Genomic DNA, 15510 nt, shown 5'->3' on the forward strand with positions numbered 1-15510 from the left:
TTTGGAATGTCAAATACTTGTAAGAAAATAAGAATGTTCGGCTTATCCGAAATAGCACATATACACCGAACTATGTCTTAACATTTTGCTTACCTTACACAGAGAGTGGTTCGGCGCATAAGTACCAAAGACTTATAAGCCGATTCTACATATTTGGCTCACAACCAAAACTATCGAATAAGCTGAACCTATAATTATGAATTGAAACATGTATTCGGCGCAACATGATATCATATAAATAAGCCGATCCTTTACACTTGTAAAATTTATGAATTTTAACAATGATACTCGGCTCAATCCTAATACTATCGAATAAGCCGAATCTAGAGTTATGATTGAAACATATATTCGGCGCAAATTAGTGTCATACAAATAAGTCGATCCTACACATGCAGAATTCATGAAATTCAAACAACATTAATCGGCGCAAAACTAATATTACCATATAAGCCGATCCTAAACACATGCAAAATTTCTGAAATTCAAAAACCATTTATTCGGCGCAAAACTAATACTACCATATAAGTCGATCCTATAGACATGCAAAATTTATAGAATTCACACAACATAAATTCGGCTCAAATTTAACACCATCGAATAAGCCGATCCTAGAAATAAGGCTTTGTGTCATTAAGTTCGGCTCAAAACTAATATGCATTTTAAGACGAGTCGTTCATATGGGTTCAGTTTCAAGAACATCTCGGCGCACATCTCAAATTATTTTTACGCCGAACCAAACCCTGTAACCGCCACACAAACAGTTTTTTGACGAATTAAACCTATTAAAGCAACCAAAAACATCAAATACGAGATGGGTTTGTAGAACTAACCTTCTTATTCTCATTTCAGGAGTTGGTTCTTCTTCAATCTCTTCTTCGAGGTTGATTTTCAGTTTCTTCTTCACTCTCTAAATCTTCTTGTTCTTCAATAGGTTGTTCAATTGATCGATTAGAACGAGTTACGTTCTTACGACGACCCATTATATAGATGAGTTTAATCGTCGATTAAATTTTCACGATTAGACGATCAAATTTCGGCGATGAATCGATGAAAAAAAAATGATGGAGAAGAAGTTCGCCTGCTGCTGTGGAGAGGAAGGAGAAGGTGAATGAAACTGATTTTTGTGATTATTGATTTTAGGTTTTTGTACTAGGATTAGGGATAGATTAGTAATATAAAAGATTTACGGGTATATAAGTAATGGAACTATCATAGGGTGCCCCTTATAAGGTCATCCAAATTAGGACTATTGCTTTATATGCCTAGAAAGATTTAGGTATGCCCAAAATCAGGGTTCCAAAAAATCGTTCTTACGAAAGAAACCTTTACATTCAGCGATAAAACATTAACCAGGCCCAATATGAAATCTGCTATAGATGCCACTAGTTTCCTATCCAGAAATGGCAGTGAGAATTGCCGTATTTCATCAAAATCAATCGAAAACTCAGTTTCATAGTAGTTTAATTTCTCTCTGTCTAAAATTCTCCGTCTCTCTCTAAATTGTTCACTGTCATTCATCATTCCACAGTACAATCTCCTCTTCAACAATTTCTACTCTACAAAAAGAGAGAGAGAGCTATAGAGTGGAGGAGGGACTAGGGAGTTATGGCTGCTGTCTCAATGTCAGCTTGCAGTGCCACCACCCTTAACCTAACAAATGGTTTGAGACCAAAAACATCAGTCTTAACTGAAGTTATCTCGCATACTAAAATTCCAACTCAACATCGAACGAATAAGAAGAAGCCGTTGCAACGTAAATTTACAGTGTTAGCTGTGACCAAAGGTTCATCGTCGAAGTCCAGCGAATCAGAAGAGAAAATCCCGTCTTGGGCTAAACTAGATTCTGAGGAACCACCTCCTTGGGCACAACGTGATGGTAGAGGCAGCAGCAATGGCACATCTGAAACAGTTGAGATTCCTTTCTATGGCTATTTGCTTGCTTCTACAATCACTGCTATAGCTGCGGTATGAATGCACCTTCTTTTTATTCAGGGTTATCTTCCTATTTACTTTTGTATTGATATGATCCCAAACTGCTTGTGTATATACGTATAAACTATCCTGAACACCATTAACGTGGCAGATTGGTTCAGTTTTCGAATACATAAACCAGAAGCCAGTTTTTGGATTACTCAATTCAGACAGCATCTTCTATGCACCTGTGCTCGGGTTCTTTGCCTTCACTGGTGTTCCCACTTCGGTAAGTTTTAGACACCGCTGTTCTTTTTCCTTTGCATACCCATTCCTGTCAAGGCGCTTGTTAGGACTAGTAACTGAAATCTTATCCCATTTACTGGTATTATTTTGGAGAATTTGGAGAGGAAATTTGAGACTCCTCCAGGCATCTGGTTTCTTAAAGACGTGCCAATGATTCTCTCATTAACTAAAAACTGTAGTGATAGCGGATTAATTCAGTTTCAGTTAACAAGATTTAATGTTCTGGTACAGGCTTTCCTTTGGTACAAATCTGTGCAAGCTGCTAACAAGGCAGCAGAGGAGCAAGACAAGAGAGACGGCTATTAGAGGCTAGACATGCATTTATAAGCTGCACCTTCATTGAACTTCTTATTTAGTACAGCATGTATTTGCCACGCAAAATATCATGTCTTTCATATTGAAAATCATTGGTTATCACAGACTCATCACTTGGCGGTCTGACACTTTGAGCCAAAATAATAATACCAAGATTTTCTGCAACAAATAACCAAGAGTATTGTGTATGCCCAGTAAAAGAAAAGTGGAACAAAAAATGGGAGATTGCAAGGGAAACATTCTTCTTCTCATTATTATTATTTCATAAATATATATTCGCCGATGAAAGCAACACCTGAAATGAATTGTTTTTTGTCCTTTGGAAAGTTTACCAGAAAACCAATCTCTCCAATTGTATTGTAAAAAAAAAAAGAGAGAAACCTTTAAATAACTGAGTGATTATAATACTAATGGCAGCAGATTTAAAAGAAAAAGGAAACCAAACAAGGAGACTCCTGAATCGAGAATCGCCGGTAAAATTATAGTTTTTAACTTATATGCCAGTTGGTGAGACACAATCTTTAAGGGAATAAACCCAAACCTCTCTTCTCTTGAAACTATCTTTCTAAAACCGCTGTAGCTGTTGAGGCTCATTAAGGTAACGGCATTACTCTCAGAAGCCAAAGCTTGATAGAGCAGATTTAAAAGAATAGCCACTGTTTCCCAACAAGAACAGGGCAACAACAACAAGAGCTGCAAGTAGGACCCACATCCATGGTTGCATCCTTCTCTTACTCCTGTTTCGTAAAGTTGCAGGGAGGGCTTTCACCTTTGGTTGTGCTAGTAGCTTCTGAGGTCCTTTCCTCTTTGTTACCACTGCAGCAGCCTTCTCTTTGACTCCAGGTTGTTCTTGGACAATGTTACTAGTAGCTTCAGGATGTGTGGTATTTCCTGAGCTTGGAGCAGACTCTCCCTCGTCGCCAAATGCTCTTTCTTCTCCTGCAGCGGCTGCTGCCACTTTCTTTTCCTTCTTCCTTGCTTTTTTCTCTCTCTCCTGCACCAAGTTTGCATTTTCAAATAAGATTTTGATACCAAGCTTGAAATTATAAATAAAACAGGACATATCAAAGATAAAAGTTTCATTCAAGTATCCTGAGTTGAAGGTAAGCTACCTTCTCTTTGAGCTCAGCTTCTTTCTTTGCTCTTAGTTCAGCCTTAACCTGGGCCTTCTCTGCATTGCGTTTCTTCCTTTCCTCTGCCTCCTTTGCTTTGGCCTTCTCCTCTAACCGTCGCTGCTCCTTCAACTTAGCTGCAGCTGCTTCTTTTTCTTTCCTCAATTCATCTGCCTTCCTTGCCCTTTCTTTTTCTTCCTCCTCTCTTTGCTTGTTCTCCTCCAGTTCAACTTTGTCTCTGTCAGAGATGGTTACTGGGCTAGTTTCCAAGGCAGCAACAGGTTTTCCAACTTTCTTCGACTTAGCTTTTGCTGCTGCTGTTAGGTTCCTCTCTGAACTTACGACAGCAGGTTTCACATCTGCTTTTGGATTCCTCTGTTCCAAGTGAACCACGGGTTTTACTTCAGCCTTTTCAGTTGAACTTCCTTGTAATGAGGTTGTAACAGGCAACGTAGGACCTGTCTTTAATGGCAAAGCTGCTGCAACAGTGTTATCAGGTTTTACATCCGTAAAAGTGCGTAGTACAGGCGGCTCCTCATCAGGACCCAAAGATCGTCCATCCAACGTTTTAAACCTCCTCAGTGTACTATAACTGTTGCATCTCATGTATTCTTTCCTGAAATCAGCATTGTTGTTCCACAGTTCCATCATTTTCTCCACCTAATACCAGATATTTCATATGTCAGAAACCAGGTGATATACTAGTAAAATCTATACACTAAGATAGCAAAAGGCAAAGAGTTAATGATCTGACCTGGTCAACACAAAGTCGTTGGAGTTCTTCTTTATCTCCTTTAGATGCCAATTCTCGCGCTTTGTGCTCGTCACCCTTGTACATCCGGAAATACTTGTTCTGCAAGTTCAAATAGGTCAGACATAGTATGTTTGATTTTTGTTCCTATTTATTTTTATTCAAAGAACAAATTTAGGTAGCAATAGTGTATGCATAACCCGGTTAATTTTTCAAGAGCAACTGATTTCTCGGTGTTCAAGATTCTCATAGTTTAAGCAACAGGGGAGGAAGCAAGTCTTGAGCACAAACATAAACCTACTGATGATGCACCACAAGACACCCTCCATAAATCTACGCAGCAAGCTAGTCACCACCAATTAAGAGAAAAACAAAATATGTTGCCGAACAATATATCATATGTTTGAAAAGCATATACAAGTCCGTAGTTTAGAGACGGAGAATTGCCACTAGGTCACTCAACAGGGTCCATCATTAGGTACCAAGAAAAATATCTACAGCAACAAGTCAGTAGGTTAATAACCTACAGCGACAAGCCAGCAAAAGAAATGTCATCTTTGCGAATGAAAAATGGTTCATATGGCTATCATGCCATGCCATGACGATGCATCCATCATTAGAGTGTTTTTCTGTAGCTCATAGAAGCCAAAATCATTGGTAAAGCTCAAAGCATACGCTCCGACATCATGAATGGAAAGCTAAAGTTTCTAAAGAAACCCATGTCTACTGCTTGCAGAAAACAACGGACAAAGAAGAACTAGTTACCTTCTCATACAACTGCTTCTTTAAATTCTGTAAGCGTATATAAGCTTCTTGACGCATATCATTTTCAGCTCTGAACTGTGAGTGCAATAATGTTAACTTGTCAGCTTCATCGTCGTATATCTTTCTAGCAGCTGTAGTGATCCCTTCATATCGTAGAACCTCCTTCCATGAAGAATCCAACTCCCGTTTCAAAAGCTATGAGCATGAGAGACACAGATCAGTATTTCATAAGTCATATGTAAACCAACGGCATCGGCAAGAACATATGTTTATACCTTAAATTGCTCTTCAATTTTCTCTCTCTTGTCCAACGACAGCTGCTCTTTAGTCTGTTTACCCAAACTTGATGAGAGTTGGTCTTTCACATTCTTCAATTGCTTGATATCACGTATCAACTGTTTCTCCTCTTTCAAAGGCATGGTTTCATGTTCTATTCTATGCTCCATATAATTTATCTGTCACACAAAATTAAATAAAATAGAAGGCTGTAAGCATCAAGCTATCCAAAGAATGCAATGAAAACACTCCATTAGGAAAAGAAAACAAGAGGTAGTTATTACCCTATCATCAATCTCATCAATGGAAGTTTCACTCTTCATCCTATTAATAGTTGACTGAACAGAATCTATTTCCTCGCGTTTCGCTCTAAGTAGTTTTCGAACAGCTCTCTCTTCTGATTTGGCAGCTTCAAATTTATCACGATGCTCACTCAGAGTAGCCTGCACGCATCGCATAAGCCATCAGTTAAAAAAAGTACAAGTGTTATCCACAATGACCAAATAAGACTTGCATCTTACAAGGAATCTGTATTTACCTTTTCAGCCTGGATTGCCACACCTATAGCATCTCTAGCCCGAGTCTTCTCGTCAACTTGTAGCTGCGCAAGTCTAATCTCCTCCCTAATTTTGTCGTCAACATATCGTGGGATCCTAATCAAGAAACGGAAGGGTTTCTTTACAACCTCCTCGTTCATCTTCTGTCCCTCAGAAGCATCATTGGTGGTATCATCGGAGGAAGGGTGTGGGCCACTCATTTCCTTCCCTGCAATTCCTTCATTTTCTATATATAACACTGCACTATCTCTCGCAACTTCTACTTCTGTTTTATCACCAACGGGAATGTTCTTATCAGGATAAGCCTCTTTGCCTTCAGATAGCACCCCCACATCACCAAAAAGAATAGTTGATGACGGTATGTGATGATTGCTTTCGGCGGAATTGTCACAGGTTTCAGCTTCTGATGTCACATTCTCAACAGAGCAAGTAGACACACTTTGATGTACTTCGGCTGAGTCATTTCCGACTTCAGTAACTGCACTACTCTCAGACACATTATCATAATTGACAGAACTATCAGGACTGTTTTCAATTTCAGGTACAGAATCTGCACAATGACCAGGAACACTAGGCAAGCTGTCTTCTTTCTTGATTGGCAAATCTTCTGTATCATTTTCCAATACCACACAATCAACGACGTTGCTGTTTTCAACAGATTCATTAACATCTTCTGATTCTGGTTGGGCGATATCAATTTCCCTCGGTTGCACGGTCTCCTGGCCTTCGGCAAAGATTTCAGGTTCCAAGGCAGTGCACTGAACGGATACATCTGGGACACTCTCTTTGATGCCATTTGCAGTTTCGCTGTCTACATGTGAATCATCTGAAGGACTTTCAGCTGTTTCCAAATCCAGATCTTTTTGTGCACCAATATGCATCGGAGATTCCTCCACAGGAATCTCTTTTTCTGTTTCCCTCGCATCCTCGTTAACAAGCTGTGGTGATTCAGGTTCCACTGGCTTGGTACTAGAACCTGCTTCTTTTATGTCGTTAGGTTCCTTGTCTAATGGAGAATCATCAGCAGAAATGTTAGACACTTCCAAATTCACCTCCTGCTGTGTCTTGGCATTCACAGACTGTTCCTCCATAGAAGCCTCTTCTGAGATTCCATTCTCTACTTCATTAAGAGTCTGACGCAACTCAAATTCCACAGACTGGGTAACAAAAATTTGAGAATTCTGATCTTCTTCTACATCTTTGGTCTCTTCTTTCTCTAATGGTGTGTCAACTTGTACAGAAAGAACTTCCAGTGGAGCCTCTTTTTCTGCTTCCTTCATGTCCCCATTAACGAGTTGGTGTGGTTCACGCTCAGCAGACTCAGTAACCAAAATTTGAGTATCCTGAACGGCTGCCACATCCTTGGCTTCTTTATCTAATTGTGAAACCTTTTCAGGAGAGATAGCGGCTTCCATTTTGAGGACCCTCTCTTCACAAGCATGTTGGCCTAAAGGTTCTTCCTTAGATGCCTCTTTCTCTGTTTCCTTCTCGCCACCATTAATGATACCTTCATCACCCAAAACTTGAGTTTCGTGATTTCCTTCCACCTTCGCGGCAGCTTCAGGTTCACTTTTCTCTTCACAATCAACCTGGTGCAATTCTAGTTCAACCTCACCTGTACTGGTGGGATGAGCTTCCTGGTCCTTATTATCTGCTTCTTCAGTAGAATTTAGATCGGTACTCTTGACTTCATTTGCCTCCCCATTGTCGATATGATTCAGTTTTGAATCAACAGCATCACCTTCAATGTTGATAGAATTCTCTTCGGTTACACTTGTTGTCTCCACCTCCTCTGGAGGTTTGGATTCAACTGCAGCCTCCGTGACAGGAACATGTGTTTCTGTACTTTCTTCAACTGCCGACTTGTCCTCCTCTTGCTTTTGGGGCTTTTCCTCTTCAACAACAGCATCATTCTGCTCCACAACTACTACTTCTTCTTCATCTAATGCATTGCTCGACATGCACTCCGAAGAAGGTTCAGCAGCAGCGACATCATCCTGCCCCTGCCCAGAAGAGGAAACAACAACATTTTCCTCCTCGTGGAGGTCAGGATTTTCTGTTCCCAATTCAGAAGCCACACTTCCATCAACAGGGACATCAGCAACGACAGGTTCTCCTCTATCTTCGGCAGGGCGATCATCACGATCATGTACGACAACATGATCCACCAGCTCAGTGTCAGACACCGGTCTATTTTCAGAATCATCTACAAAAACATATGAACCATCTGTATCTTCGGCATCATCCTTGATCTCATCACCATTACAATCTCCATTGAGATTTTTAGGTAGATCCAATTTCTCACATGAAGAAGTGGTGGTCATGGAATTAGAATTCTCCCGTTTATCTCCTCCCTCACATTCAACAACAACCTCCTTCTCAGAAGAATCAACAACAATTCCAGTAGGTACATCCGTCTCTACCGACATTGTAGGTTTGTTTTGGTGTATTTGTTTTTTTAATCAAAATTGAAGGTACAAGAAAAACAAATCAAACAAAAAAATCGGATCTTGGAGAGATCAAATGAGTAAACTTATCTGTTGAGATGCACACATCCGTGATGCATTCACAATTGGTGAGATTGCACCGGCAGAACAGCAGAAATCCTTCTTCCTCCCTCTCCTCCTATTTTTTTTCCTTCCTTCTCTTGAGAGTTACAGATCGAAAGTGAACCCTAAAAAAAGTGTTCCGTTTCAGATCTACGAGGAGAAAACGAGAGAAGGGAAAGGTTTGAAGAATGAAGAGAAAGAAGGAGATCAAGAAGAAGAAGGAAGGAGAAGAAGGGGTTTTGAATGAGAAAAAAATATAAACAGATGGCTTATTAATAAAAATCAAAAGAGGCAGCAAAACGGAAATCCCCCTCTCCCTTTGTGAATCAAATCAGTCTTCTTCAATTTTAGTCAACCCGGTTTTTTTTCTCTAATTTATATTTATTTCGGATTTATCTTATTTACCCATAAATCGGATATTGATGATTTATCTAATTCTGGATGACAGTAAGATGTGTAATATTTCGGTTTTTGTTAAGCAAATAAAAACGGTAATTTCCTTAACCGCCACGATAGTGATTAATTAAAAGAACACCCAGCACCACCCTAAACCCCGCCATATTTCCGACGGACCCGCTCTCTCCATTTAATCAATCTTGTTTCTCTTTTCAGACTCTAGTTAACATCATGGGATGTTGTAGTTGTAGTGGTGGAGGTGGGACCCAACCAAGAATTAGAAGGTGTGACCCTATCTACTGCCTTCACGCGTTCGGGACTTCTGTTTGTTTTTTCCAGGAATTCAAAAATGGCCCACCGACATTGTGGTTATCTCGGATTAGGTGCTCTTGACTTTGTTATTATGGGCCACTCAGACTAAACTAGTTTCGGTCGGGTACGTAATCAACGTAAGCCGAGGAACTTGTTGGTTAAATTTCAACATAGAAATCACTAACAAGCTGGTTAGGAAAAGATTAGAAAATTGATGTAATCCTAAAGGAATTAGAAGTCATCTAGTTCTAAGAAAAGGAAAGACATGTAATAAGGTAATAGGACTAGGAAAAGGAATTCATAGTTCTATATATATATGATCACCAAAGTTGTGGTTGATCATATGAGCAAGATTAGAGCTTGTGTTTAGTTTTGAGAGATTTTCTAAACATCAATAAAGAGAGTTGTCTTATATAAGTTAAGTTTCATCTTGCAGTTGTCATTAATTGGTATCAGAGCCAGGTTTCTGAGCCATGGAAAACAAAACCACCATTGTGGGTGCAAAACAGTTCACGCCACCATCAATACAAGTTCCAATCCTCAACGCCACAAACTACACAGTTTGGGCCATGAGAATGAAGGTACTGATGAAAATCTACAAAGTTTGGGAAACAATTGATCCTGGTACATTGGACCCAGATAAAAACAATGTTGCCATTGGATTACTCTTTCAAGCAATGCCAGAATGTCTTGTTCTACAAGTTGGTGAACAGGAAACTTCAAAGAAAATTTGGGATGCAATAAAGCCACGTAATCTCGGAGCTGATCGAGTTAAAGAAGCCCGTCTGCAAACCTTAATGTCTGAATTTGAAAGAGTGAAGATGAAAGACACTGATACTATTGATAGCTTTGCAGGAAAGATATCAGAGATAGCCTCAAAAGCTGCGTCACTTGGACAATCCATTGATGAAGATAAACTGGTAAAGAAGTTTCTCAATAGTTTACCAAGATCCAAGTATATTCATATCATAGCTTCTCTCGAACAAGTCTTAGATTTAAAGAAGACTAGCTATGAAGATATAATTGGAAGATTGAAAGCATACGAATAAAGAATCCTTGATGAAGAAAACAATGGAGAAACTCAAGGAAAACTCTTGTACACAAACTCTTACCAAAAAAACTCTGCGACAAGAGGAAGAGGTCGTGGAAGAGGTGGTAGAGGAAACAGAGGCCGAGGAAGGGGAGGAAGGTTTAACTCACAAGATAGAACAACAAGTCAGAATGATCAAAATCAAGGGAAAGAAAAGAAGGATAGATCAAACATTATTTGTTACAGATGTGATAAACCAAGACACTTCTTCTCTGTATGCCCTGAAAGAATACAAAAGATGGAAGAAGCAAACAAGAATGAAACAAGGGAAGCAGATACAGCCCTTTTCATGCACGAAGTTGTATTCTTAAACGAAGGGAAACTAATACCAAAGAACTACGAATCAAAGGATGGAGAAGAAGGAATATGGTATTTAGATAATGGAGCCAGCAATCACATGACTGGTAAGAGACACTACTTTTCTGAACTCAATGAGAAAATCAAAGGACAAGTGAAGTTTGGGGATGGATCTTCTGTAGTAATTGAAGGGAAATGATCAATTTTATTTCAGAGCAAGACCGAAGAACAGAAACTTGTCACAAACATCTACTTCATCCCAAACTTACAAAGAAACATTCTAAGTTTAGGACAAGCTACAGAAGTTGGATGTGATGTTAGAATGCGACAAGATTATCTAACAGTTCATGACCCAAGTGGAAGACTTTTAGTTAGAGTCTCACGCTCACAGAATAGACTCTACAAGATAAGTCTCATGATTGGAAGGCCATTGTGTCTGAATATGAGACTGGAAGATCAGACATGGAAGTGGCACGCAGGGTTAGGACACATAAGTTTCAGAACCTTAGAAACTAATGATGGACCAAGTAGGGATCCAGGAATGTTTCACATGAGATGGGGTCAAGTAATTGATGAAGGCGAAGGACCCATAATCATCAATACCAATGGAAACAATGATGTTAATCAAGAAGAAGAAGAGAATAATGAAAACACTGAGAATAACGAAGAAGTGGAAGAAGAAGAAGAAGAAGAAGAAGAAAAAGAAGAAGAAGAGATCGATGAAATAACTCAACCCATTCCACTGCAAAAATCAACAAGACAGATACAAAAGCTACAGTATCTGGAGGATTATGTTCTTCAAGCTGCAGAAGAGTGTGAGATTATGCTACTTTCTGTTAATGATGAACCAATGAATTTTCAGGAAGCAAAGGTCTCGACTAAATGGACACAAGCATGTAGAGAAGAAATTATTTCAATCAACATAAACAAGACTTGGTTTCTAGTTGATAAGCCGGGTGGGGTAAAAGTGATTGGTCTTAAGTGGATCTTCAAAATAAAACGGAATGCTGATGGTACTGTCAACAAATATAAGGCAAGACTTGTAGCTAAGGGATACGTTCAAGAATCAGTCATAGACTTTGATGAAGTTTTCGCACCAATTTCTAGACTAGAGACAATTCGTCTCTTAATAGAAGAAGAAGCATCAAACTCATGGGAAATTCACCACTTAGACGTTAAGACAGCATTCTTACATGGTGAATTGCGAGAAGATGTGTATGTTGAACAACCAGAAGGTTTTGAAGTAAAAGGACAAGAGCATAAGGTTTATAAGTTATCAAAAGCTCTATATGGTCTAAGACAAGCTCCTCGAGCCTGGAATACAAAGTTAGATCAAATCTTAAGAGAAATCAGATTTTTTAAGTGCTCTAAAGAAACATCAGTATATAGAAGAGAAGAAAAGGGAATGCTACTTGTGATTGCAGTCTATGTAGATGATCTATTTTTGACTGGCAACTCCCTTAAGGTGATCAATGAGTTCAAGATAGAAATGTCATCAAAGTTTGAGGTGTCAGACCTCGGAAAACTCACTTATTACCTTGGCATAGAAGTCCATCAAGGAGTAGATGGGATTCAGATTAAACAAAAAGCTTATGCAAGGAGAATTCTGAAAGAAGCAGGACTTGAAACTTGTAATCCAACTAAGATACCAATGGAGTTTGGACTTAAAGTTTCAAAGGCACAAGAAGAAGCTGAGATTGATCCAACGAGTTATAGAAGAAATTTTGGATGCCTTAGATACTTGTTACACACAAGACCAGACTTGGATTTCTCTGTGGGAGTAGCAAGCCGTTATATGCAGAGTCCACGCAAGTCTCATGGTGATGTAATAAAGCAGATATTGAGATATCTAAGAGGAACAATCAACTATGGATTGAAGTATGGTCGAGGAGGATCAAAAGGAATTGTTGGGTATAGTGACAGCAGTCATAATATTGACCAAGACGATGGAAGGAGTACGACAGGTCATATCTTCTACCTAGGATATGCACCTATCACATGGTGCTCACAGAAGCAAGACACATTAGCTCTCTCATCCTATGAAGCTGAGTTTATGGCTGCAACAGAAGCAGCTAAACAATCAATATGGTTTCAAGAACTGTTGGGTGAAATCAAAGGAAGAGAACCTGAAAAAGTTCTCATCAAGATTGATAATAATTCTGCAATTGAACTCACTAAAAATCCAGTGTTTCATGGGAAGACGAAACACATTCACAAAAGGTATCATTTCATACGAGAATGTATCGAGAAGGAGATCATCAACGTTGAATACATACCAGAAACTGAGCAGAAAACAGATATATTGACAAAGGCATTAGCTCGGATCAAGTTTGAAGAAATGAGACAATTGATTGGAGTACAAGATATGTCACGGGTAAGGTTGAAGCTTAATGGGGAGAATGTTGGTTAAACTTCAACATAGAAGTCACTAATGTTGGTTAGGACAAGATTAGAAAATTGATGTAATCCTAAGGGAATTAGAAGTCATCTATTTCTAAGAAAAGGAAAGACATGTAATAAGGTAATAGGACTAGGAAAAGGAATTCATAGTTCTATATATATATGATCACCAAAGTTGTGGTTGATCATATGAGCAAGATTAGAGCTTGTGTTTAGTTTTGAGAGATTTTCTAAACATCAATAAAGAGAGTTGTCTTTATATAAGCTAAGTTTCATCTTGCAGTTGCCATTAGAACTGGGGTCCGTATTGTATTGTTACTCTACTACTCTAGTACATTGTTTGTTCCTACTATGTGTCGGTCGGGGCTGTAGGGGCTTAGCAGTCTCCATATCTTGATTATGTAGAATTTGGCAATCCTTGTAGCGGATTTGTAAACGCCTCGAGAGGACATGTGAAGGAGAAAAGTTATGGTAGGGTATCAACAATATTGATGTGGGAATGGGAGCATGCAAGGATTTGTTGATTTTGTTATTTTATATACGTCTTGTTCCTCTTCTAGAAGAAAATTTTGTCTACACTCCACTTTTTTTTCCGCAATTCAGCAACATTGGAATAGTGAGACGTAAACATCAACAGATTCCAATTCATCTTTTTTGTTACACAACCCAACTAAAAGCTTTTTAGAAATAAGAAATTGGTTAAAAGGCCACGCTACGCTTTCTTTCATCTCTAAAACCTTAAACCGCTTGCCTTGGCCTTATCTTTGTTTTTTATTTTGTAGTATGATGACATACCCTAAAATTATTATGTTGTTATTATCTCTTTGGTTTTGTTTTTGAATGTAAACAAAACATATCAGATGTGCCTAAGAAGTTGAGTAAAGAGGTTCACTACTTCACTTCATCTAGAATCCTCAAATAGCGATTTCTGTCACACTATTGCTAATTGCTGCAGTGGTGCAAGTATTTCTCATCGGCGGCAACAAAATCTCCTATGCTATCTCGCGAGTTTAGAAGCCTCCGGGTTGGGGAGTCTGCCACTGAGGCACTGAGCCATAAGATCTCGCTTTGGATTCTTAGTGGCAGTGGTAACTGTCCAAAAAGAGATGCGAGAATATTCCTTCCTGTTTTATATTAACAGCGCAACCAAAGACCTTTTTGCATGGAAATGTGAATTTATCAAGGATCCAATTGTTCCTAGCAAAGCCAAATTTGACATAAAAAGTGGAGGAAACAAGTAAGCTGCCCACTTCACATAAGTAGGCCAAATTTACCATCAGAATAAATGAAATAAGCAAGGCAAGTTTGCCATGAGAGTTAATACTGTACCAGTGTATCCTTTCAATTTTATAGGGCTAAAGAGAAGATTCTCTTTTGGAATGACTACATGAATGCGAATTTGGTGGAAACTTTTACAAGGCATTAATTAGTTTAGTCCATTTCTTTCTCCATCTGTTTCCACTAGTATTTAACATTTTGCAATCTGCTACTTCCTACTTGGGTATCTGTTGGTTTGAAATGGTAAATTCTTTATTTTTTGTTTCTGATGGAAATTTCGTGATGGTGATGATTCTCGTGTAAATTATTAGTTTATCATTCTTACAGATATTCACTTGTGCAATTTAGTTCCACAATAGCTGTACATTGCACTACGACAATGAATAGATAGACACTGTATTACTTTTGGAATGGTTTGCCCCAGCCAGTCTATGATAGCAGCTTCTATCCATCCATTTTTCTTACTTCTTTTATCCTCCACTAACACATGTAGTTTGACTAAATAGCCTGCCGTAATCAGTTACCTTGCTCCACCTCCTGTACATGCATCCATTCATATCTCCTCCAAAGATAGAAATTACCTTTTTCCTAGACTACCCAATAACTCATTTTTCCGACTAAAACTCGTGTGATGTTTCGACTTAAAAAAACCTCGTGTTTTTAGGGGCCACTCAAAAAGATTTAGGGGCCAACAATAAAACAAAAAAGGTCATCCAAAGGAAAAATGTAGCTAGCCTTTATCTCGCGTAATTCGTAATGGTGAAATTATCCTTATATATTCGGAGGATATGATAACATTGTTATCCTCCGATTGTAATCGGAAGCCAAAATATTACCAAGACTCCCGATTGTAGTTGGTGCAGTATTAGAATGATTTCTGTTTCATTTTTTCCATTTCTTTTTCATTTTTGAGTTGTTAGAGTTATAGAGAAGAATGTGAAGGAAAAAAGGGAAAACCCATTTTATCACTACAAAAATGGATGGATATGAAGAAGAATGTGAGAATTATGGCGAAGAACAAAATGTTGAGGGTTCACGACCGTTTAGAGAAGACGATTTGGGGTATATGTTGAATGATCCAAACTTTTGTGGAGAGGAAAACCTAGACGACGCTTTCATGGAAGAAAATGGAGAATTGCCTGATATTGAAACACATGTATTGTGTTAAGAAACTCAAATACTCGATTTTCATGCG

At 38.7% G+C, this 15510-nt stretch overlaps 2 protein-coding genes across 2 annotated transcripts; one reads left to right on the forward strand and one right to left on the reverse strand.

The window, feature by feature from the left end:
* The first annotated feature begins 1387 nt into the window (after nucleotides 1-1387).
* LOC113289702 lies at nucleotides 1388-2769 on the forward strand. Its single transcript, XM_026539038.1, has 3 exons — nucleotides 1388-1965; nucleotides 2084-2200; nucleotides 2449-2769. Exons 1-3 carry the CDS (start codon nucleotides 1606-1608, stop codon nucleotides 2521-2523), a joined length of 552 nt encoding a protein of 183 aa, XP_026394823.1. The 5' UTR covers nucleotides 1388-1605; the 3' UTR covers nucleotides 2524-2769.
* Nucleotides 2770-2833: 64 nt separating this feature from the next.
* LOC113289701 lies at nucleotides 2834-8840 on the reverse strand. The gene is made up of 7 exons (XM_026539037.1): nucleotides 5975-8840; nucleotides 5721-5879; nucleotides 5436-5615; nucleotides 5161-5355; nucleotides 4399-4497; nucleotides 3645-4304; nucleotides 2834-3526 (listed from the first exon to the last, which is right to left on the reverse strand). The coding sequence occupies exons 1-7, from the start codon at nucleotides 8420-8422 to the stop codon at nucleotides 3146-3148; spliced, it is 4122 nt and encodes a 1373-aa protein (XP_026394822.1). The 5' UTR covers nucleotides 8423-8840; the 3' UTR covers nucleotides 2834-3145.
* Nucleotides 8841-15510: the final 6670 nt, after the last annotated feature.

This window comes from Papaver somniferum, chromosome 6 (genome assembly GCF_003573695.1).
Source record: "Papaver somniferum cultivar HN1 chromosome 6, ASM357369v1, whole genome shotgun sequence".
In the NCBI taxonomy this organism is placed as follows: domain Eukaryota; kingdom Viridiplantae; phylum Streptophyta; class Magnoliopsida; order Ranunculales; family Papaveraceae; genus Papaver; species Papaver somniferum.